This window comes from Tyto alba, unplaced genomic scaffold (assembly GCF_018691265.1).
Source record: "Tyto alba isolate M040663 unplaced genomic scaffold, T.alba_DEE_v4.0 Super-Scaffold_29, whole genome shotgun sequence".
NCBI classification, from domain to species: Eukaryota; Metazoa; Chordata; class Aves; order Strigiformes; family Tytonidae; genus Tyto; species Tyto alba.
The window spans coordinates 9956918-9982216 of NW_024881303.1; the positions used below are offsets into that span (position 1 = coordinate 9956918).

The 25299-nt window shown below is 43.2% G+C and overlaps 1 protein-coding gene across 1 annotated transcript in view; it reads left to right on the top strand.

Annotated features, from left to right (window-relative positions):
* Positions 1-17153, top strand: part of NUDT14 (nudix hydrolase 14) — a 63510-nt gene extending 46357 nt beyond the window's left edge. The window contains exons 4-5 of the mRNA XM_042799144.1: positions 2947-3184; positions 15049-17153. Coding sequence (XP_042655078.1) covers positions 2947-3184; positions 15049-15289 — 479 coding nt within the window. The 3' untranslated portion in view covers positions 15290-17153. The remainder of the gene's footprint in view (positions 1-2946; positions 3185-15048) is intronic.
* The last annotated feature ends 8146 nt before the right edge of the window (positions 17154-25299 follow it).

Consider the following 25299-nt stretch of genomic DNA (forward strand, 5'->3'; position numbering starts at 1 on the left):
TTTTGCATTGACTTAAAATAAACAGTATCAAAATTGGAATCATAAGCCATGTTCTGTTTCAGGAGGTATGAAACACTGATGCAATCAAAGAGAAATCAGAAGTTTAAAGAAAAGCTAGCACGTTCCACAGTCAGCTAAACTCCACTAACCCCTCAGTCTGTACTGTTGTTTTCTTCTCTTTAGGGACAGCAAACGAGTCCCTGTACGAGTCATCTAACAAGTCTGTTTTGAATAACAGTTATGATCTTATTTGGTGAATTTGGTTGAGCCATCTATCTTTTGTCCCAGATTTGCAGAAAGGAAGGCAAGTGCATCAGTTCTACTGGAGTTTCCTCTCTGAGACTTCTTACAGCTGAGTGGCTCTGGGGTAATTAGTCAAGAAATTTAATGAGCACTAGAAGGTTGTTTGAGTCCTCACTGTGCTGCCACTCATTGCATGTGTACATCTGATGATGGAGGAAGCTGCCCAGTGATGATGAAGAGGCAGTTTCTGACCGAAATAGCATACACCATCAGAAAACTGGAGAGCACTCAGACACGGGAACTAGTGGGTGGGTGACTGGGCTGGGAGCTGAGCTTTTTCTTCTAGTTTCTGCTTTCCAAACTCTTTGTGCATTTGCAATAAACTGACAGCCTGTGATGAGGAAGAGGAGAGCCACAGGTTTCCCTTAGAAGAGTGTGCCCTAGCCAATAGGCCACAGAGTGCTTTTCCATCTGGTACTTTATCTCCCCTGGTGCATCGCTTGTGCAGTCAATTTTGCACCTTCACGAGAGGTATGGGGCACTCCTCTCTTCCCTGAGATTAGCAGGCAGCCTGGTTTTCTAGGCTTTGCTTATCTATGAGAGATAAATTGAGTTTGAACCATTGCGAGCCTGGTGACACTGAATTCATACTCCAACTCCTTGGTGAATGCTCTAATATTTAGACTCTCTTACAGATGTGGCTGTTACAGCTTTTCTTCCTTATCTACAGAGAAAAGCTGTTACTGGGTTTTAAGTGTTGTCATATTGCAGGACTTGGCTCTGGAGAGGACTGCTGGATTAGGTCCTTCTGGGAATGTAGGTTTTGATCTACGTGGAGCCCAGTTGCACTGAGGGAGGAGACCAGCAGGTGCCTGCTGCAATGACAGGATGGGTTTCAGGGATTCGACAGACTTGTAACAGAGAGTTACTTTAATCACAGTTTCATATTTCTGTACCCCACACTCTTACCTGCATCCTGTTTTGATGCCCAAGTCCTTTAGTGGGATGCATGTGTTGTTCCTTTTTGTATTTACTGATACGGATATGTCTATACTAAAAAAAACCAATAAAACCTTAAGAGTATTTGGCTCATCTCAGAGAGATCTTGGAAGTAGTTGTCATTTATGATAATTGTCATAGCTTTTAGAAGTTTTTGGAATAATGACAGCAGACACCCTTCAAGGATCTGTCCCTCAAAGTCTGCATGGAATATTTTTTTTTGCTGCCTTCAAGCTGCATTTTAAAAAGAAAACTGAGCTCTAGTCATGTCTTTCAAGTAAGAAATGGAGGCTCCTTTCCTTAACTATTTGAATCCCAAAGGCCTAGATATACCTACTACAACCAGCTTTGAAAGTTTTAACTTCTGGAGAAAGATGGGTTTGGGACAATAGGCTGATCCAGACATCTCCCTTTCAAGTGCTGATCTTGCTACACTGCACTTGCGAGGTGTCGTGAGGAGCGTTGCAGAAGGAGCCTGGGCACAAATGTCTGGGGTGTAGACTCTTCCTCGGAGACCAAGCGCTTGAGAAGTCACTGTGGTATTTTCTTCTATGCGACAACATTTCTGTAGAGACCTTATTGTATATCACAGTTTTAAGAAATAATAAGCTAAATCCAGTAACTGAAAGAACACAAAGTTGTCCATTAAACTTGAACTCTTTTATATACCAGTTCTGCAAGATTAGAATGGGAAATAAAAGATAAGGTCATTTGAAAACCATTTTATGTGCATATGAAATATGCATGGAATAAAAATAATTTCAAATTTTAAATTAGTTTTATTCAGGGTGTTTTATAACACCCTCATGGTAATCTTTCATGAAAAGCAAGGGGATAGACATTCAAAGAAATGCAAGAAATTCAAAGAAATTAAAGACATTTCAAAGAAGAAACAAGTGGGATTATACCTGTAAATTAAAGTTACAATAGTCTGGAATTGTCAGTAGTAATTCTTTGTGTGTTAACATCCCATCCTGCAGTTCTTACTCTGGCAAAATTTCTGTTGACATCAGTGAGAGGTTTTGCTTAAATAAGGACTAAAATCTGGCATTTGCACTTTCTTTAGGAGTGCATTACAGTGGCAGCTGTTTGTAGATTAATTCAAGAAGTCTTTTTCAGACTCCACACAGGAATCTGTGCAAGGAGCTGTATGCTCAAAAGAGGATTTTTTTTTTTTTTTCCCTCAAACAAGCATACATGCTTTTCATACCCTTTCTAAATAACAGCTGAGTTGACAGGCTGAAAGACTCATCATTGTGCACATGGTACATAATGTGCAACCCAACTTTCCTGGAAGATAACTGCATAGTTTAAATTAAATCCTGATATCCGCATTGCCCAACAAATGGAAGCTGTATGGCTCTTCTGGGACTTAGACTTCTTGGATGAACTAGCTTCCTTCTTTTATTTTTATTTCTTTTAAGGTGTGCATGAATTCATTCTAAATGATACGAGCACAAATAGAGTTAAAGAATAATGTTACAGAAATAAGAACTTTTGTTCTCTAAAATTCCAATTTCAGTGTGTCCTAATTTTAACAGATAACACAGCTGAATTCCTTGTTACTCTCAAGGACTCTGATGGTTATCAATTTCCAGGCAAAATTTGTTTACCATCTTTTTGTTTCTATTTAATATGAATGAACTAACACACACTCCCTTATTTCTTTTGTGTTTTGTTTTTGTTTTGTTTATTTTTATAAAGCTGTTTACATGTGTGAAATAGAAAGGCATCACCCTCAAGTCTTTCAGAATCAGGACAATGAGAACTTCCCTCGTCTAGAGGATCCCTTACCTGCTGCGGTAGGAGTGACCTATGAACTCTGTGCTGGCATTGTAGACAAACCAGACCTTTCTTTAGAAGAAATTGCATGTGGGGAAGTCTTAGAAGAGTGTGGCTATCATGTTTCTGTTACAGACCTAAGGAGGATCACTTCTTACAGGTAAATATCAGTAAGTTAAAGCACTTTTAATTTTGTTGTTTCACAGATTGCTGAAGTGGCCTGCATGTAAATTAATGTTCCCTGTTCCTTTATTTAATCAGTGTGTTGGAGGAACATGGACATCTGAAAGTATATGAAAGGTGTGATTTTCAGCAAGTGAGAGGAGTGTTTACAGAGATTTAAGGAATTATAAACTCATAATTACGGGATTTAATTCACAGTAAGAATGTTACTATTGTAATTTATTTCAAAGACTGTTAGAACTGGGAAAAGCTGAATTGGGCTCTTCAGAGCAGTTTGTTACAACACTAGAAAACAGCCCAGCTTTACTGTGTCAGGTGTTTTCCATCTCTGATTCATATTATTCTGATTAACAGTAGAAGATGCCCAAGGTGGACTCTGATTTACCATTAACACAATTTTGCAGAAGCATGAGAACGTGTGTCATTAGATCTCTTCATAATATTTTGGCCGTAATTAAGCCTTCTTTGATTTGGACAAGAAATAATATTATATATGAAGATTTTGATGATTTGACTATGAAAATTTTTACACTATAGTTTTTGCAGGGTTTACGAATAGTTATTGAAATAGATTTTAACATGTTTTAAAACATGTATTAGGAGTAAGAGGAAAGCTTCATATGTAAGAGGAAAAATACAGAATGTGAGTTGTTGGAGGGGGAAAAAAAACAACCAACCAAACAAACAAAACAAAAGAAAACCCTCAGGAGAAACTTTGCACACCGCTTTAATCCCATTATATCTCCTTCCCAGCTTTTAGTGTTGTTATCCAAAATGTAGGTATGTTTGTATTTTACAGAGAAAGCAGCAGGTTTTTTACTTTCTTTATTTTCCTTGACATCTCCGTTGAACTAGGCCCTGTCATTGGTTTTTAATTTGGGAATTGAATACAAATCCACAGCTGTCAATCCTGGCAAATGTTATTTCCTGCTGGATTAACAAGCAGTGCTTCTGTTGAGGGGAGGGGGTGAATCACAGGAGCTGTCTTTTACAACTCCTTAAACATAGATTAAGGGTTTGTTCTACTGAAAGAAAAAGTACCTTCTAGATTTATGAGCAAAAGCTGTCTATAGGATTTCAGAGGTTGGATGACACTGACAGGCTATATCATGCAAATACATACACAGGTATATGTACGTATATATGTGTATACAAACACAAAACAGAAAAAGTAGAATATAATTTCTGTAGCTGTAGAAGTTTGTAGTTTCAGTGTAGAAGTTTGACTCAACTTTAGTGATTTACATCTGGCTAAAACACCATATGTTTTTTGGTTGATAAATGTATCTTATAGGTGGTTGTGCTTTCAGTTGACATTTTTTTTTTTTTTTTTTTTAATTGCACTGACCTGCAAAGAGAGTGCACAATTGGAGTTTCCTCTGTTGAGACCCATGCAAAGGGCACTTAATATGTTAATCCCCCAATCCTGCTTTGTCTATGTGGGCACAGCTTTCTGCCCACGGAGATCCATGCTGAAGTCAGAAAGGCCTGTATAGTATTTACTTTTTTAGGTTCCTGTGAAAGGTTGAATCATCAAAGACGGTATTTTACAGTTTCTTTTGTTGGACTTACTGTGCTCTGTATTTGAATTTATTCTAAATGTTATGGTCTTCCTATTAAGAGTGTCCTGTTCTTCCTTCAGACAAAGACTGGCATAGCTGTCTGATGCTTGAGGATTTGATGCAAAGACAGGAAATAATTGATTCCCCTACGGTCTGCTAAGGACATTTTTTCTGTAATGGCTATCTTACATATAAGAATTCCTGGGTTTTTCCTAAGTGTAACAGGTTTTTCCAAATGGTTTATGCTGCTGTTTTATGCTGTGATTGTCAATACAAAGCACTGACATAAAGTGTTACATTAATGCATGTGCATGCCATTAATAATTACAATACCTCATGCGCTTCTTCTATTATCTGCCCTCTCAATGATCCATTTAACAATTGCTCTATAGTATTTATTGATCCAGTGCATCAGGTCAGAGAGAAGCCTTAGAAAACAGAACTGGGAGGAATTTTGGGAGGATCTCATCTAGACTGCTCCTCTTCCGAAGATCAGGCTCAGCTGGATTCACTTCTGACAAATGTGCATCTGTGCTTTCTCTAAAATCTGATCATTTCATAGGCTTTCTTGGATGGTTTCATTATTCTGTCTGAAGCGTCTAACTATCTGTACCATGAGCAAGTTTTTCCTCATGTCTTGTCTAAATTTCCCTGTCTTTATTTCAAGCCTGAGACTTAACTACCCTGTTCCCAGTGGACATGAAGTACTTCTGCACCTTCCACATACTTGTTTGAATATGTCTCCCCTTTATTTTATTTTTGCCTGTGCATAACTATCTTAGTTGATTTAAGCTTTATCTTTAGACCACGTATTCTAGATGTATGATCATTCCTTCTGCTGTCCTCTGCCTTCTCTCCATCTGGTCTGCATATTTCTTAAAAACATAGTGTCCAAAGTGGAGCACAGTATTTTAGCAGGGGCTTTACCAGTCTCAGATAGAAGCATTATTTCCCTAGGCTTACAGATGATTTTGCTTATATGCTGTAGTATGACGTTTGCCTTTTTTCAGTGGCATTATGTTGTTGACTTATGGTTCATAATTCCTCCCCTCTCTCAGAACCATTTTCTGCAGCAGTACTGCACTGTCATTCACCTCCTGTCTGCATTTGCAATCTTTGTTATTGCTGCCTGAACACAGAGCCTTGAACTTGCCTTTACTGAAATGCGTCCTGTACTGAATTGCATCCTATTCTTTCAGACCATTTCTCCAACTTGTTGGGATGATTTTGAGTTCTAATGTTCGTCTATAGCTTCTTAGAATTAATCTATCTCAGCTTTGCTACCTGCAGTCTGTATTTCAACATACAAGTCCTAAGACGTAATACTGAATTATTATACTGAGTGGAGTATGGTCCCTGGTGGAATCCTATTTAGTTTGTATTTCCAATTTGACAGTGATATGCATTCCATGAGGACCGTTTTCATACTAGTTTTGCACCTATTTCACAGTTTTTTCAATTTCTAAGTGTATCATGATCTCCTAACTTCTTAATGAAACTGTCACATTAGATAGCATTCAAAGCCTTGATAAACTAAAGTGATATTGTTTGTGCTGCTGCTCCCATCCACAAGACCCGTTATCCTATTATAGCTGATATTTGTTTGACTGCACTTGATATATTCCCGACAAATCTGTTAGCTGTTGCTCCTTTCTTGATGTAAATAAAACCACATTAAAATATTTAGATAACTATCATTAATAATTACTGAGTTAAAGCTATTAGATTTTTCTAGATAAAAACTCAGGGTACTGTGCACGATGAAGAGGCTTTCATACAAACAAACAAGGGTTTCTGTGTCATCACACCCTTTGGTCTGAAAGCAAGGAGTTGTCTTGTATTCCTGATGACACCCCTTTCTGGAATCATGGTCATAAGAAGGAAATCGCCTGACTGGAATAAAAGCAGGCCTGACAGAAGGCCATGGGAAACAGAAGGCACATCAAATGTAAAGGGAGAAACGGTTTTGCCTAGGGAGGTCAATACAGTTCTGTGGCTAACGAAGAAGGGGAGGGCATGGACAGTCCCTAGGGTGAACTTAGACTAGGTAGAAAAATGGAATAGAAAATCCTCAACTAGAAAAAGAGGAAGAAGAGATGAAGGAACAATGCAGAGACAAAACATGGGCTGAGAACTAAATGGACTGAGGGAAAGTACATTCATTGTGGTGGAGAAGAATTTTGTAATGAAATGAAGAAAGTACTTAGACTGTATTCAAGCAGAACTTTGCTCTGTTCTCAAGCAGTGGGAGCAGTAAAGACTGGAGCTAATCTGAAGATAACATTTTTTTTTTCCTCATTTATTATCAGGGCCTGCAACAGTGGTTTGGGGGGGGGGGGGGGGTTTTAATATTTCTCAGCTAACCAGAAAAGGTTAACTACAGTACTGCTACAGATATTTCAAAAACACATACAAATAAGCTGTTGGACCCTATTCTTAAGATCCTATCAAAGCTCCTGTGACATGCTACTCATCAGATAGAAGTCACGCACTGAATTATGCAGATCTCAGACTTAATTACCTTGAATGATCCAGAGTAGCTGTGAAGTCAGTGAGTAATCAGGAAAGAAGCCAGGAGTTGGGGAGTTTACGCTAGCTGAGTAAGAGTCTTTGAAACAAGTTGTTCTAGCAGCAGGAGGGCAGTATGGCATGGGAGAATGAAGGAGACCAGTTTGGGGGCTAATAACGAGAAAGACAAACATATTAAGAGAGACTTGACTGGAGGTCAGAGGAATCAAACTTTGAAGAATCAGAAATATCAGAAATACCAGAAGGTGAATTTAAATGCAAATGGTTCATTTTGCTGTGTAGATAGAGGCAGGAATCATTGTGAAAAAAATCTGTATTGTTTGCAGCCTGTGTGGTAAGTTTCCTTTTCTCATGGTGGCTATACAAAGTGCTACTTTTGTGCTTGGCATACAATAAGTAACCTAATTTTGGTATTACAAAAAGTTTCTTCTCTATTCTGGCAGCAGCTAATCCACTTTTGGAGGCTTCCTGAAAGTTTTGATGCCTACTGGTGTGTTGAGTTCTCATCAACTATATGTACAGTCAAAAATGGCACAGATGGGAGATGCAGTGGGTATAAAGGAACCATTTAGCTCAACAATAAAATTAAGCTAATACTATATTAGTATAATTGTTAGACGAGGCTTCATGAAAATGGTTGCCAGTTAAATTGTTCGTTTTTAAAAGCTTCAAAAGAAATGTGAGCTTCCCTCCTTTTTTTTTTTTTTTTTTATTTTTTTCTGTTTTTCCCCTAAATTCAAAGTTTTGTAAGTGAATTAATTACTTTGGGCTTACTAATATATCAGATATAACAAATCTTCTATCTGTCATGGTATCCCAACAGTTTTCAGTTTGAATCCCTTGTGAAATTCAGCTGTGAGTTAGTTTCTTAGGTTGAAGTATTTCCAGCTATCTTCCTTGAGCCTTGTCTCCTTACAAGGCAGGGACAGAGAAATACAGTGTTGTTGCTAAAGATGTTATTATTGCTATTGGAACTTACAGTATTTTCTTTTAGTTCTTGAAAATTTTGGTCCTCTTGAAGAATATTTATAAAATTATTTGGACTTAAATAACACCTCAGTGCATCAGGATAAATCCCTTCATTCCTCCTTTATTTTCTCCCAGAGGTGGTAATAAACTCTTGGCTATGAGTTGGATACAATAGGAGGTGCAGGTTCCCAGCCCCGCTGCAAAAAAATCAGATGGATTAGTTTAAGGGCCTAACTATATTAACATAGGTACTTACTTTAATCTTCCTACATTTGATTTTTTTCCAAAAGTACATAACAAAGAAGAGCATTCAGAGAATTAATATTGGATGTTCCAATTACTGTGATATGGCTGTTAGCCTCTGTGCAGTGAGGTAAAAATGGTTTGTATTCACTCAGGTTATTATGTAGAAAGAATAATAGCCTTGAAAATGTTGGAGTGCATTATAATTAGAAAGATCACCTGCTAGTACACCTGTTGGGTGATGGCATAATGTAATATAATTTTATGTTAATTACTTCTCTGCTTTTTTCCCTGCACCTGCTGCTTATAATGTCAGAACTGTACCAAGGTCTTAAGAAGTGACAATAGGAGCTGCATGTCTCTGTTCATCAGTTTACATGTTGCATGCCTAAATAGATCTTGATTTCAGCATAAATAACAGAGATTTGTTCGCATTTATTTGTAAACATGAATTATGTATTCACTGTATACGCAAATTTTGCATCCAGATGGCTTACATCTTATAAAAGGGTATATTGCATTTAGGAATTTTCACGTTAACTATGTCAGATTAAAACCAAAAAAATATATTTCTGTGTTGATAGGAACAGGTGAATGTTGATTGTTTATAGATTTTATATTTGTTAAATACTAAGAAATGATGAGAAATTTAGCTTTTAATTGCTGTATGTCAGAAATCTGAGTTAAACTAAGAGTTTTCACAATGGTAAGTCAATTCATTAGTTCCCCATGTTGCAGCAGAGGAGTACAGTATAAGATATTGTTTATTTTCTCATACATGTTTGTTCTTCCATACTAAAAATGTAATGTTTATGAATGTGATAATTGCAAATATAATAACTGGCTGCTGTAGATGAGCACCCAGACATGAGAAGAAGGCAAAGCTAATCTTGAGTACATACTTTAAATTTCAACCCTGCTTACAAATGTGTGAGTGTGCATATATGCACACGTGTGTGCACACACTCGGTTTGAAGAAGAAACTCGCTGTTACTGAGCGCTCGCAAACATGTAAGGTGGACTCAGTCTCACTTGTGGCTTTTAGGCACTACTAAACTTGTTTTTTCCTAAAAAAAGCAATGAGATACTGTTATGCTCTTGTGATAAAAAAAAAAAAATGTGTGTGATGTATCTTTATGGTTATGAACTTAGATATGGCAAGTGACAATTCCCATTTTGTGAGCTCTATTTCATGTGCTGTGTGTTTGCTCATGCGTTTAATAAAAGAGAAGAGCTAAACAAAGTCTTTGTGATAGCTGCTATTGCCATGTTTCAAAAACAGATTGGAGTGACAATCTGTCTCTTGTGTTTTCCCTGGTCTAAGAAGGAAGTACACAGAAAATATTCTAGTTACAGCCTCGGTCTGCCAGCCAGTCCCACCCCTGGGCAGGAGGGGAGGAGAAGCACTTCGCAGTCGTTCTGCAGAAACTGGTGCTCCGCTGTGCTGTTGCCTACAAGTGTGTTGCCCACAGCTTTGAAAGCCATAGCATGATTTAATCACAGTGTTCGAGTGTTTTATTTAAAATGAAATACGGGAACATAGCATACAACCTTGTTCTGATGTGTTAAAATTACATTTAAGATCCTATTGTGACGAAAACCATACCACTGTGGTATCCTCACTTTGACATGCTTACATTCTTAGGACTTGCTGTTGTCAAAGGTAATGGAGGTTTCTAACTGTCTCTGAAGCAAAGCTAGAAGTTCAGTGCTAATAGACGTTTGCTTTTAAAAATCTCTCTCTGTTACAAGGTTTGTGAGCTTAAGCCCTAACGATTTGACAGTATTTGTCAGCCATGTAGCTGTTAATTGAAACAACTGTAAACTTCTCAGAGATTTATAACTGATAAACTGATATAAACTGATCCTCACGGGAAAGAGACAAGGAAAACAGAGCTGTGTTTTGTATAGATCATTTGCATTTGTCCCACAGTTGTAAATAAGAGTCGAGCACTGTACAGACACAGCGGAATACATCAGGAGCAATCAGCTAGGTCAGGCCAGGCTCAGTAGGTCTGGGTCAGTATGAGCCACGACGTGCCTGGCCTGGGCAACATGGTGCTAAACCCACGGAGCGAGACCGAAGCCTGAAGTCTCAGCGTGGGCTGGTGCTGGGAGTTCAGACCCTGCTTGCCCTCCCCCAAACCAGCCTTCTCTGGGACTGGGAAGGGGAGACACCTTTATCGGGAAGGTGGTTTTCCCAGGGTAAAACTCATCAATTGCAGTTCGGGTGTGCTGACCCCTGTGATTTCCACAGATGCAAAGCTAATGAATAGAGCTGTAATCTGTTAATAGGTGACTAATTTCAGACCATGGCAAAACCATTATATTTGTAATGTGAAATACTAGGGCAAGGAAAAACATATGTCACAGACTTGGGATAGAGGAAGAAGGTGGCAGAAAAAGGAATATAACCATGATTAAAGGCACATCAGAATTCCTTAAACATATTCAGAAAGTGCAAGTAACTGTGCAAAAGCACCGGAAGATTCTAGTGACAGGTAAACCTGAAAGCATACGGAAAACTTAATAGCTGTCTGTTGCCCATTTACCAGTCTGACCTACCTTCTTCCTGTCTGCTCTCTTCCTCCTCTGGACCCAGTACCCAAAATCACTGAAATGTAGACGAATTTTCTAAGGGTATGTGTTAAAACACTTTATTGCTTAAACTAGATGGAGGCTCAGAACAGCTTCAAAGTGACTTTTGGTTTCTATAAAAAGCAAAGGTAGTAAGACAAATGTCAATAGCATTGATTTTCGGGAAATTTTCTAAAGGACAGTCAGGGTACATTGATATATGAGTCTGGAAATGTTGTGAAAGATAGCAGTAAGCAATAATGGAGAATATTTAATTTAGTAAAGGGCATGCCATGTGGACCCATGCAAAAATTATCAACTGGCATAGTAAACCAGAACATTTAGAGAAAGAAATATCAAATTTAAAAAAAAAAAAAAGTAAGAAATATGCCCTTTTTTTAATTAAAGTATATTCCTGTATCTTTCATATTCTTCCTGAAACCATTGAAATGGACATTTAGTTAGACAATAAATAAAAGCAGTGAATATGCTTATAAATAATATCATGCAATAGTTTCTGAAGTCACCTGTCGAAATAGTGAAGGGATTCTAAGTAGTCTCAGAAATGTTAAATCTGCGGTTTTGAGGGGGTAAAGAGTAGAATAGAATAATGTATTAATACCAGCACTCTATGATTTTATTTCTAGCTCATTTAGAAGTTTTTCTTACTTTTTAATGTATAGCTCATGGCAAAGTTGCACCAGAGAAAGGTAAGTTGGATAACCAAATAAGAAAGAATGAACATGTGGGTATGTCTTCCTTTGAATATGTATTGCTGCAAATTGTTTGTTGATTTTTGTGGCAAATTATATGCCAGTATACCTGAAGAAATGCCATAACTACAGGCATCATAACAAAGGAAAGACCTTAATGTCCAGTGCTTTCATCTTTTAAAGTATATTCGGTGTAGTAGCCACTCTTGACGTATTTAGTTCGTAAGAAGAGACACTGATTTAATAGAAGTATCATACGAGTAAGTACAATGAAATAACAGCATATTGGAATCACTCCATGCTATTTGAGCTACAGTGGCAAGAAACTGAATCTTACAGTACAGAACCTCAGGAAACAGTTTTCCTTTACTTTAAAGAAAAGATGTGTGGAAAGTGAACTTCTGTGCAGCTATTTCATAAGTGAATGGTCACAGGTGATACAGAAGGAGATTATGCTGTAAATAATCAAGTCAGAACATTCTTATAGAAAGGCTTCTTAAATAAAGTCTTTATGTTTTTGTATATAACCTTTACATAATATCAAGCGGACATAGGTATACTCAATTTGGGATCATTTTCATTCTCCCGGTGAGGCACCTCAGATGAAGCTCAGACTTGGCAGAAATAACAGAACGTGAAATATATTATGCATAGTCTTGGTTTTTTTCATGCTCTCTGTGGAGGATAGCCTGCTGCATTCTTTGTCTTTCAAATTTTACAGTATAAATTAACCTGTTTTTTATTCTTAACAATTACTAAAAAACAATATCTGAACCCCAGTTTTCCTATGTTTATTTAATTACTAAAAGTGCAATTCTTACAGAAAAAAAATAAGAATAATTAATCACTATATATAGAGAAAAAAAAAATCTGCATCTTTAGTTGATTGAAAAAAAAAAATCCTTTCTGCCTCCTCACACAAGAAAAGAAGGAAAAGAGGGAACAAAAATTGAGCAAAGAATCTATTATTTTAGCACAAATACATACCTTCTAATGGACGTGGCTGCGATAGTGAGGAGGGGGTAGCACATGGGTTGGTGACAGATACCAAGGCGACTAATCTGAGGGAGACTGTTCACTGAAGGCTTAAATAGCCAGCCATGGTGGGTTGTGAAATAGATCTGTTTGCTCTTAATCATTATTTTATTTCCAGTGTTGCTTTTTAACATTGTATATTATTGCTTGATAACACCAAGAAAAAGATACTGTATTTTAACACGAAAGGAATCAAGTACAGTGTGCCATCACCCTCAGGGCAGAAAGGGCACTGATAGCACATGAGCCTAAAAAGTGGCATTCTCACTTTTGTGAGCTGGTTGCTGATAGCAACTTGATGAAAAATGAGTCCACCTCACTTACGAGATCGGAATGATTAAGCCAGCCTGGTGGGCCCGGTGTGCAGGTCCTGCTGCTTTCAAAGGGCTGTGTGTGTGTTGTGCTGTCTGCCGGCTGGATCTCCAGCTGAGGTGAGCCGGGTGGCAGCACGGCCGGGGAACGGCTCTGCTCGCCCAGGCAGCTTCTCGTCGGGGAAGGGGAGAGGGAGCGTGGCACGGGGGGTCCTGGGGGGACGTTTCGTCTGGTGCCAGTCTCACATACGGTCTGTGGACGGTGGTCAGCCCTGGGTGGCTCTTCTGCTGGCAAACAGGCTCTTGATGGTCGTCAGAATAGCGTACACATGCCAAGGACAGGGGCTGCAGAAACGAGGTCCTGCAGTAAATACAGATCCCGATTGACTGAGGAAGTGGGTCGTGTGCTTTGGTGAAAGTGGGAGAGAGAGGGAAAACTTAGTCTGGCCTCTTGCTGCACCCTAGTAGGGCACGTTTTGTTGGTTAAATTGTGTATCAAAAAACCCACTACTGACACTGAAATAAAGTGATGAGCCCAGAATGAAACAAATCCCATGGCAGCCTTCAGAGTTCCTGGAAGTGCTGGAGATGGTTACGTTTCTCTTCTTAGATACACAGGAATGATCCTGGAGGGGTGAAACATGTTGTCCAAAGTCACAGAATGTATCAGAAGTAATTTTAGGAAAATAATTTGTTGGTTCACTCCCTATTCTGCATTTAAAAAACGGCTGTATTTTGATGTAAGAAACCAACTTCAATAACCACTATTAATTCTCCAAACAAAATAATTGCCACGTTCTTAGTAAATTGAGAGACAAATGATTAATTCCTGCTATGGGGTGTGATGTATGCTGGATTACCTGAAAGATGTAGTTGACTAATGGGTAAGTATTGATATACGCTCTAAGATCGTAACACTGCTACAAATCTTAGAGTCATCTGTATGCGTAATAATACGGAAGCTAATTTTTCAGCTTGCCCTAATGCCTCATTCATAGTTTCAGTGCACTTTGGATCCAGATTCAATGTGAAAAATTGCTTGTAATCATGTGAAATGAAGAATTTGCAATTATGATGTGAATATTTTCTTGGAAGGTCTAAATGAGTGGATTATGTACTTATCCTTTAGTTAATAATACCTAAATGAAATAGTCCTAAGGAAATAGAGGATTAACAGAGCAGAAGTATAATACACAGCAAGTGGTCTAGCTGAAGAAAGACTACATAATCTAAAATATCCTCAGCTAAATCCACTGTAGCAGATTTAGCAGGGAGACTGAATTACTTCAGATACACATGTGCTTACAGTGGTCCATTTGGGTCAAGGCTAAAGTTCAGGAAGGCCAAAGAAAGACTCTCAGGCTGCCTTTCTGTTCTTGTACCTATGTAGTCCGTGAGTAGAGGACTCCAGCTGTGAAAGGACATAATCTTCTTAAGAATACAAAAGCTAAATATTTGTGTAAAAACAAGTGAACAAATGTAGCATGATAGCACACGGATACACCGAGGAGCTTCATTCTGTTGTTTGTAAATGTCTGAGTCATTGGGAAGTCCAGCTCTCACTAAGGTCGGCTGAAAAATCTTCTTTAGTATATGTAGAACAACAGTTCACCAATTCCCAAACTATTTTTTTTTATTTGCTCCCAAACTAACGTTTTTCCAAAGTTGCAGATCCATTTCATGTGCAAGTGTATTCAAAAATCTTGGTATTTCTGCATGAAAGTGGCAATCAATTTCTGTATTAATGAAATTGCATTTATAGGTTCTAAGTGACATTACCAGAGAGTAAGGACATGCATTTTGATGTTGTTTAGTGACACAAGTTAAGGACCCAGGTTTCCATTCCTAGATCCTAGCTACCTTCTTTTGATCTAAAACAGTTTCCTCTCTGCTTTTTTCCAGGTCTGGAGTTGGTGTGACAGGCTCTAGGCAGACGTTATTTTATGCAGAAGTAACAGACCAGATGAGAGCTGGTGAAGGAGGTGGCCAGCCTGAAGAAGGAGAGTTGATTGAAGTTGTAGAAATACCTTTAGAAGATTCCATGAAGTTTGCTTATGATGAGACTCTCCCGAAGACAATGGGTGTCATCTTCAGCTTCATGTGGTTCCAAAACAACATAGAACCCAAGCTACCAAAAAAATAAAGTCAAAGCACCATGATTTTAAGAAAAGCTTTCCTGCTTCAAATCTGCCTGCCTCGATGAACTCAACTTTTCACAGAGCAAATCTTTCTTGAAATAAATTTGGAAGCAAAATCTGAATTAAAATCCTCACCCAATTTACATCATTAACAAAACACTTACTGGCTTCACTGGGGCCAGGATTTGCCTCTGAGAAGCAAATGCTGATTTTTGCGCAAAGGCTAAGTAAACGCATCCAGCTCTTCTTTTTCATGGAACTGCTCTACCACTATTTTGAAGAGTTGCTCAGGACCTCAGTGCAGCTGCTGTGGGAGCCTGTCACTGTGGGCTGTACGTAGTGGCAGCTGTGTATTCACTGTAGTTTCTGATATTTCGGAGGGGGGAGGTGGGGGAGAGAGGCAGCAAACCTTAACAGTCACAGACATCCTAAGTACGTTCCTGAGTTCTGCACAGCTTTCAGGGAGCAGCTTTCCCTGTGGTGTGTAGCTCCTGTACAGAGAAAGTGTCTGCATTTCTGAACATGCAAGCCTCTATTTCATAAGCAAACATGTCTGTAAATCCTTCTGCTAACGTGTCATATTGACAATAGACCAGCTGTAAGATTATGTGCTTCTGTTTGTTCCCGCTATAATGCCGAGCAGCAGTGATGTGGTAGAGGGCTGAATGATGGGGGCTTCCACTGGAACACATGCTGCTTTGTTTGTTCTATGGGTAATACTTGATTAATTAGATCAAACTTTGTCCTCTAGAGCGGCACTTGAGAGGCCAAATTCTTTTAATTTGACCCTGAGGTGACTAATACAAGTGATTTCTCTGAGGTGTTCCGTGGTCTCAGGTTCCTTATCACCCAAATGGAAAGAATGGGACTTAACCTCTCGGATAACGCTCCTTGAAATCTAATGATCAGAAGTGCTTTATTGAGAGATTGTATCATTTGTGCAGGTTACATTGAAGCCTGTGCTACCTGCACAGATGTACTGAGCAACACAATTTGATTTAATAAAGTGGTCTAATTAGAACATATATTACTTGTTCTATCAGTGTAGTTTAGAGGTGGACTATTTGTCATGTGAAACTGTTAAGAGCATGAATGAAAGAGAATCAAGTCTGGCAATTTAATTATACACTGGTTTATGTTATTCACTGACTTAATTAACATGCCTACATTATATGTGCTTCTAGGATTACTGAGGTACTAAGTATGTTTAGAAGATGAGCACAGCGAATATACAAACTTTCATAGAGCAGCTGGAATAAATGCAGTACAGATGCCTGATGTTGTCCAGTGACTGATTTAAAATCACTGCATATCTAAATAGGTGTATAAATAAATAATTTTATTTTTAAATGCTTTTAGAACTGGTACTTACTGGTTCTCCTGCTGACAGGGAGGAAAGCCACTGAAGAAAGAGAAACCTTCGTCTGTGGGAGTCAGACACTCCTGTGAAAGTTCAGGCACATTCGCGTTGAACTGTGCCTGGTCTGTGGTGAGTCAAGGGCCAAGTTATCATGGAGAGCAAATGAATTCTGTCTGTCCGATGTCTTTACATTGGAAGGTGTTTTAGGGCAGGATCTCCACTGCTCTTCATCTTTATGGTGTCTAGTACGTGTCCTGATTGCTGCTGAGGCCTTTACGAACTACTACAATATGCATAATAAATAATGACTTTTATTCCAGGCTGTAGTTACGAAAGTATCTGTTTGATTCTGTCAGAATTATTACACAGTGGCTTGTTGATCTGTTTAGTGTCAACCTAATAAGTGTGTGTGTGTATACATGTCAGAAGCCTTTTTTGCTGTATAATGCAGTAATTTGGAAAAATAAATCGGTGTAGTAGAAGGGGGTCAGAGCTTGAAACTTTTCAAAGCAGCATTTATGTATGTGTTCATACCGCTTGCACCAGATTTGCAAATGGACAAAACTCCACTTCTGATGAGGCTGAGAGCTTTCCCCAGCCAGACATTCCCTCCCCTGCTGCATCCAGGACCTGGAGTCCGTGCTTCCCAAGGTGCTCTCGCGCTGCATTAACGGCCTTGGTGAGAGCCCGTGGCTCTCACCCACGAGTGGTCAAGGTGTGACTCGTCCGTCTGGAATTGCCTTCAAATCTCTGCCCTTGCATTCGGTTTGGGCTCCTCAGAGCACCCCGGGGGGGGGGCAGGTCAGCCAGAGCCGGACCTGCCGTGCCACCACGCCACGGGCTGCCGGGGAAAGCGCACGGCCATTCCCAGCGAGGGGGAGGGTGAAGGTCCCAAAATCTCTGCGCGCGTGGCGCAGCTGGTGCCAGCCGGTCGTGCCTTGGTTGCACGTCCTTTGAGCTGTACGTTTGGGAACACGCTCGCCAATATTCTGCACCCTCCAAGGCGCTGCGGCTGTCCCGTGAACGTGAAGTCCCTCGCCAGGAACGTCCGCGTGTTGGGGGGGAGCGCCGAGGGCAGCGCCGGATTTGCCGATATCTGGCCCAAACTGCCGCTGCTGCTCAGCAGGAGGCTGCTCCCCGTCACTCGGGGGGATTTTTTTTGTGTAATCGGTATTTCTCTTCCAGATAACTGCGACAAGAGGGCAGTTTCATGAGCTGGGCAGTCCCCCAGCACTTCATGATCCAGAAGGCCAGGCAAGAAGCTGAGCGGCATTGCCTCCATCTCCCAGTCTGTCCCTCCCCGGGGGGTCTACGGGGCAGACACCTACAAAATCCGGGGGCACTGCGGTGGCTCTGAAGCCTTTACAGCCCAAAGGATGCTACACGCCAGCCCTGCTCTCCGCCCAGCCATCGCCGTGATTTGTAATTCTCAAACAGCAACAAAATGGTCAAGGGATTACTTTGGTTTGCTTCCACAGTTTAGGAGTTTCCCACAGAAACAGCAGTGATGCAGTGTAGTGAAGGCTGTACATAAAGCGATGTGGTATCTGGTGTTTGGCTTTGCAGTGTTAAATACAAACATATCTTCATCCTTTTCCTTTATCCCTATTAATCTTGGTGGGGATTTTCATAAGGAATTAGGAAGGTTTGAAAACGTGGGAGAAAGGACTCCAACTTTTTTTCAGAATAGATGAGTCGTAATTATAAAAATAAAACCAGAGCAATTCAGATGCCACTTCTCTCATCAGGGCTCATTTCAAAGATTGTAATTAGATCAAATGCAATAAACATCGGCCAAGACGAGGCAGGAAAAAAGTGCTTCTAATGGAAGCTTGAAATCACATCTCTGTTTTAGATGCATCTTTTGGACGTGCCACCACACATACGTCCATGAAGAGCAGACAGTTCAGAATAAAATAGGGTCCTCATTTGCTGGTAATGAATACTGACTCCAGCCTGCAAAACTCTTACCTGATCTCATCCCACCACCCCCATGAGCTCAATGTCTTTCTTTTACTGAGTGCAATCGAGTGGTCTGCATTTAAGAAACAAATCTTAGCATCTCTGTCATCTTTATGATGTGGCTTTGGGATAGAGAGGTAATCTAATGAACCTGAAATTATGATTCAGGCTTCCAATGAAGCCTGAATTGATAAAATCTCGAATGTAGTGTCGCTGCCAGGCTCCCTGTTAGGTGGCAGAAGAGACGTCACCAGCACCTGGCAAGTACACGGACCGCGTTTGTTGCTGTTGTTTATTACCTTGTTTGTAAAATAGCTACAAGCCCTGAGCTACTCCCAGGTCTCACGGTATCGTCACTGAACAGCGACACGATGGAAATGCCTCCTCTAAAAGGCCGACACTTTAAATAAAGGAGCTGAATGACACGGCGGGGCGGGCGGGGGCAGGCGTGGGGATGGGGCGCGCGGGGATGCTCCCGGCGCTGCTGGCAGCCGGCTCCCCTGGCAGGCGGCCGCTCGCCTTTTCGCCCGCTCCCTCATTACCATCCCTCCCCGCCAGCCATGAAAGCGGCGCTCCCCGGCTCCCCGCAGGGCCGCGGCCGGGGCCAGGCCAAGGGCAACCGATATAATTGCTTCTGAAATACACGTGCCGGCCGAGCTGGGCGGCCCATTGGACAGAGGGGATTTTTGCTAAATTAGGACAATTGCCTGGCGTGCTTCATCCCCTCGCCGGGGCTCTATACATAGATGAAAGGCACACCCAGTTGTGAAATCTGTTGAAGCGGCACACCTGGTGCTGTCTGCAAGTCTATTCACAACCGTTAGCAGGTGTGACTTGGCCTTTGTGGCCATAAAAGTCTGGCTGCACAGCTCCTGCTGTGCTCCCTGCGCCTTCGCTGCCCTGCGCGCTTTGGCAGGGGAGGCTGTCACAGATTAATACGGTTGTTTGAAGCTGTTAGGAGCCACCGCGTGAAGCCTGTAGCGGCTTCAGAGGGATCAGAGTGAGGCCTGTGCACACAGGAGGGATTTGCAGCTTCGGCCTCGGTGGCTGCGTCGGGGTGGAGGTAACGGGCAGGGCAGGGCTGCTGCCGGAGCCGGGACGCGGCACAGCGTGGTCCCCAACCCTGCAGTCCCAGGGACGCTGCTGAGTGGCCCCGCCAGCAGGTACCAGCGATTTGCAGTCTAGCCCCTCTTTGGGTTCAGCCTCTTCAAGAAGGATTTTGGTTGCTCTGCTTTGGGATGCTGCATCTCAAACAGCACAGCAGTAAGGTGGAGCTCTGAAAACCCCAGCCCCGATCCAGGCTAGAATTTACTTTAAGGAAGGATGCCATGGATTTTGGAGCATTTTTTCAACAGGATTTTTCATTCCCACTGGTTCATACAGGATTTTTCTTGCTGTGAGCAAAAAAAGGGATGCTCATACAAATCCTGCACTACTGCAAAATTTACTCCTCAATTTATCTAATCCTTCAGAGTCAGTCTCACTCTTTAATTGGGAACACATTTTTACTAGGGCTTTAATTGCTCTCCAGATGAATCATGTGGGAGGAGAAGTCGTAATGTATCTAAATGGCCCAGATTTGTGGCGCTCGGAGCTCTCTGGCCCGCCTCAGGACTGGCTTCAGTGCATTTCTCGTAATTGGAAATACAATCAGATGTATTAAACCCTGCCAACCACGCACTGTATTGCTTTGCTGCTGAAGTACTCAATATCCTGTGCTGGCTTCAGTCTCTAATAAAACATTCAAAAGCAGTGGTGATCTGAGAAACCCCTTTTGGACACTTGGTTACAATGAAAATGGGCTGGGAATGGGCAATGTGGGAATGGATGTCAACCATCCTCAATTAAAGGCTACCCTCACGCCCCAGCCTCATTAACTGAAAAATCCCTGGGGTCTTCTTGTGCCCGTCTGTGGTTTGGTGCCCAAGGTCTGTGTGCGACAGGTAGAGCATTCAACAGTAAGATAAACATGATTGTATTATTTTACAAGAGCAAAACTTCGCTGTGATTGCTACTAACGTGCACGTGGCAGGCAGGAGCCAGCCCCGGCTCGGCCACGTCCAACCAACCGGGGATGGACCAGGCGTGGGGTGAGCCCCGAGCAGCGTGGGGCTGTGCGTGGGGACCTCCTGGGGTCACGGCCACCTGTGCGAGGGCCTGACCCCTCCAAACAGCACCGTCCGAGTGCATCTCCATCGCACTGTAAACACAGCCTGGTTTTAACCCTGTTCCCTTGGAGTTGTGGAGCGAGGCTTGGAAGAAAAGATCTGCCAATTAACAGCCCTGAAAATGAGAACTAGGAGGACAACATCCCACCTGGCTCCAAGTGCAGTGGAAACACTGGTGATGAGCCTTGGCCCACTGCGTCGGAGTGTCTGGCACAGCACTGGTCCCACCCCCAGCCCTTTCCCAAAGCCATCACTGGGTGCTGGTGGGAAGAACCGGGTGCTTGCGGTGCCCCATGGGTGACACGGCCTGGCCACCACCTCCGGACCCTCCCCAGGAGCTGCGAGCAAGGGGCTGGGGCTGTGGGAAATGGTGTGCTCCAGCCTGCTGGTCCTCTCCAGAGCTGCAGCTGCTCCAGCTGCACCTACAAACCTGGGAATGGGGACAGGTTTCAGGGCCAGAGTCACTAATTGGGTTTCGGATGAGCCTGGCCAACGGAGGTGGTGGTGAACAAAACATGTCCCCAGCTCCTGCCCGCCGTGCGGGTCCCTCCGGCAGCCCTGACGTGTGTTTGTGGGGATGGGGTGTTTGGGCAACACTTTTGCTCGTGCAGCAATTGCTAAAATAACTGGACAAGGCACAACCACGCACTTGAGAGAGCTAGAAACAATTTAAGAAATGTTCTTGGGACAAACAGCGGACACTGTGCAAACAGCTCCCCGAGGTTTGTGAAACGGGCCCCCCGGCTGTCCAGCCCCGCAGGAATGCACTCACACCGATAACCTGCTCCGCTCCTTTCGTAACCTCCTTCATTTCGTCCTTCAGGCTCCCCCCGCTCCTGCCCGGGGGTTTCGGGGGTGCTGCTTTTGCAAAACCAGAGGTATTGCAAGTCCGTGCTGTGCTATCGCCAGCTCCTCTTTTCTACTCAATGCGAAAGCGAGGGACTTTGTAAGGACTTCAACACGCCCCATGCGTCTCCCCAGAGAAGTAACATGGGGTTTTGTCCCTCCACGGATTCTCGACTTCAGCGCACTTTAAGTTGAAGCTTGCTGGCCTGGCCAGGTTCGCACCGCGGCCCGAGCGCTGCTGACCCCGGAGCTGGCGGTGCAGCAGGGATGCAGGGGCTTGAGTTACAGCAATCCATCAGCTGCTAATGCACTCTGCCAGCCCCACCACTCCGTGCTGCTATCAATCACGTGCGGAGCCCCAGGGCGGGTTTGCAGCACGTTTGCTCCCGCTGCGGCGGGTTAGCAGGGTTGTGGCCGCGCAGGGGAGCCCCAGGCGTATGGGGGCTATACGTAGCCCCTGGAGCTGGGGCCTTGCAGAGGCAACAAGAAAGGGAGGGGGACATCCACACCGTGTCTCCCTGGTCTTTGGGACTGGTGTCAGGGTCTGTCCTGTCTCTTCCTATCATGATCAGGGGAGTCGGGGGACCAGCATCAGTGCAGCTCAGGAATGGGCAGAGTGGCCGAGGTCACGTTCAAGATTTGTGCTGTGTCATGGAAATGCTTCAGAAAACCTCATTTGCCGCAGTGAGCAACCTCGGCCTCCGATACTTTTGCCTGCTATTTATGAAATGGCTTTAAAGAACAGGGAGGGGGGGCTCGCAACAGGCTCCCAGTGCAAAAAGGGAGCAGAGTTAGGCCGATGTGTACGACAGTTGCCTGGCCTCACGCTGGCCCTCCGGAGCTGCCACCACCCTTTGCACCCCCCGCCAGCCGATGCTGTGGGGCGGAGGCCGTCCCACCCGCAGCAGCTCTGGTTTGCAGCGGTGGAGTCGCGCTGAGCAGCCCCGGGGCTGGTCGCAGCCGGAGGCGCGGGAGACATCCCAGCTCCGCACCCAATGTTCCCGTCTGCCGCATCTCCCCGGTCACGCTGCCAGCTTCATCTTTTCAAGTGGCTTTCTTTTACCTCTTTTTTTTTTTTTTTTTTTTTTTTTTTTCCTTTCTTCTACTGTTCTTCCATGCAATCTGATTCCAGTCTCTCAGCCAAAATAACACCAATACATCAAAATAATAAGATCTGATTCCAGGGGCTCTCACAGAGCCAAGGCACAGAGTGAAGGCTAACGGGTTTATTGATCACAGCTGAGCAACAGCTCTCTAGCATAGGTTTTAGCTCCTAGATGGATACTAATGTGTAGATTCATTTTTTTCTCACTGGGCAAAGCAATGTGTAAATATTCTGCGGGTAATGATATGGGTCTGCTCCTAGTTCGATTAATAGGAAAGGTGTCAGCAAACATGAGAAGAAGCAGAAAAATTGAGGTGAAGGTCTTGCCTTCTAAAGCCATATGATCCTAATGCCCTGTCCTTTTTCTATCAATCAAGGCTGATTGGCAAAGCTTTTTAATTCAAGTCTCTAAGCTGGATGATCAGCGTTTACTTAGCTAGTGTTGATTTCTACTTGACCAGGCTGCTCTGGAGCAAGGTATCATCTTATAGTGCAAACCCTCTTACAAGCGATAAAGAAACTAAGACCGCCTGGATCCTCCTCGTTACCTGCTCAACTCTAACGATTGTCCCAAGCAGCTCTTGGTGTGGGTCGGGGGGGTGGACAGGAGTCCCATGGGAGCTGAGCCAGCACCCAGCAAGGACCAGGGCTTGGAGGGAAGGGGTGCAGAGCACAGGGCATCGCATTTGGCCCGAGCCCAGCTGCGGGGCTGGCTCGTGGCTGGGCTGGCTCACGGCTGCTCAGCCCCGTGCCCCCCCCCAGCCCCCAGCCCCTCTCCCCCGGGCGCTGTGCGTGGCCTGGGCCCCAGTCCCGGCGCTGCTGCGATATAAAACAAACCTGGCACCAGGGGCACGCAGCCTGAGGCACATCTCCCCTGGCTATTTTTAGATGCTTTTCCAGAGAAAAGGGGCTTACGCAGCCTGCCTCCAATTGCAGGGGTTCTGGCTGCTGCCCACACCCTGGCATCTCCTCCTCTCGGATGGGTTAGCTGCTCCGGGATGGGTTTAAGGATGCTGTAGGAGAGGGCAAGCCCACAGAGCCGAGAGACAAGTGTCCTGTGGACCAGACCCCGAGCTCTGCCGCTCGCAGGGCAGCGCGTTTCTCCCAGCGTTTCTTCTGCCACCTGCACCCGGGCACCCACCCAGGGCCGGAGATGGAAACATGCACTGAAACTAGCTTAACGTTAAATGAACTGACTCCTTTTTACATAGCGAGGTTGTTTTCTTGTAAAGTGTGTTGTCCTGTAAGGTCCTGCTTCTGGAAAAGAGCAGAGAGGGTCTCGCGGGCCGGAGCTGAGTGCGGTGGTTCGGCTTTGCAGGACTGGTTTTGCCTCGCTGGCTTCATAAAGCACATCCAGAAGGTGCACGTAGAAGTGCAGAATTAACACAGAGCACTTACTCTTGATATAAAAATGAGCAACTTTTTTTTTTTTTTTTTTACCTCAAGTACCATATTTAGTTCTTTTATGCGGAATAAGAATTTTGGGGGTTTGGGATTTACTTTTTCAAGAAAAGTGGAGACCCTGTGCTGAGTCCCTGGAAGCAGGTAGGTCTGGGAGGGGAGTCTGGAGCCAGGCAGGACCACTTTGCACACTTCGGGGGGCTCAGGACCCACCTCTAGCTGAGATTCCCATGGCAGGAGGAAGCCCTCAGTGCTTGGGAAAGGGCCATGAGGCTGTAGGGGCCATAGTCTGGGGTCTCATGCAACATGCCCTACCGCTACAGCCATCCTCCAGCTGCAAATATCCATCCTATATGTTGCTCAAAACAAGAGCGAAGTGTTCGCCTCCAGGAAAGTGAACAAATGCAGCCTGGGTCGTTTCACAGCTCCTCTCGTTTTGCCAGCGAAGCAGCACACATTACAGCAGGCTGAGCTGAGACAGGGAGTCAATAGGAGCCATCTGTGTCTGAGCACTCAGTTTTTGAATGTGCTTACCTCCTCCCTACCCAATTAAAACACTTAGCTGTTGCTCTTTAGCGTACCAGTATATTCACATATTCACAACAAAGATCATGCGTCTCAGCTCATAATACTGCCTTAGCTTGCACTAGTTTGGCATTCACATTTAGAGAAATATAAATGCCAAACAGTGAAAATATTAGATAATTCTTCTAAGCCGGTGTGTACATTAATATTCCTGTTAGGCCACAGAACACGTTATTAAGCACAGAAGGACTAATGCACTAATGCCCCTTATAAAACCAGCTTGAGTTTGAATACTCAGAAAGCTGCTTATCTGTTCCTTTAGATTAAGAAGACTCAAATGCCTTTCGATTAATAAAAGGGCTGAATTATGTCTTGGTCTAAACTTGGAAGTCAGAGGAGTCACAGACCTCTCCGAGACCTCTGAAAGAAGTCCTTTAAACCCAAGTTCAGCTTTTCAGAGAGAGCACGCAACCTCAGGAGGTGTCCCTCATTTGTATGCTTGTTTGTTTGTTCGTTTTCAACCAAACTTACTTCCAAGTTATTTGCATTAACATGCTTTATGGGTTTGGGCTTTCCAGTGCTTCAGGGAATGTCCCAGCCTCAAGGACTGTGCTGTCCTGCGGGATGACAGATGGACTCAGAGCCCAG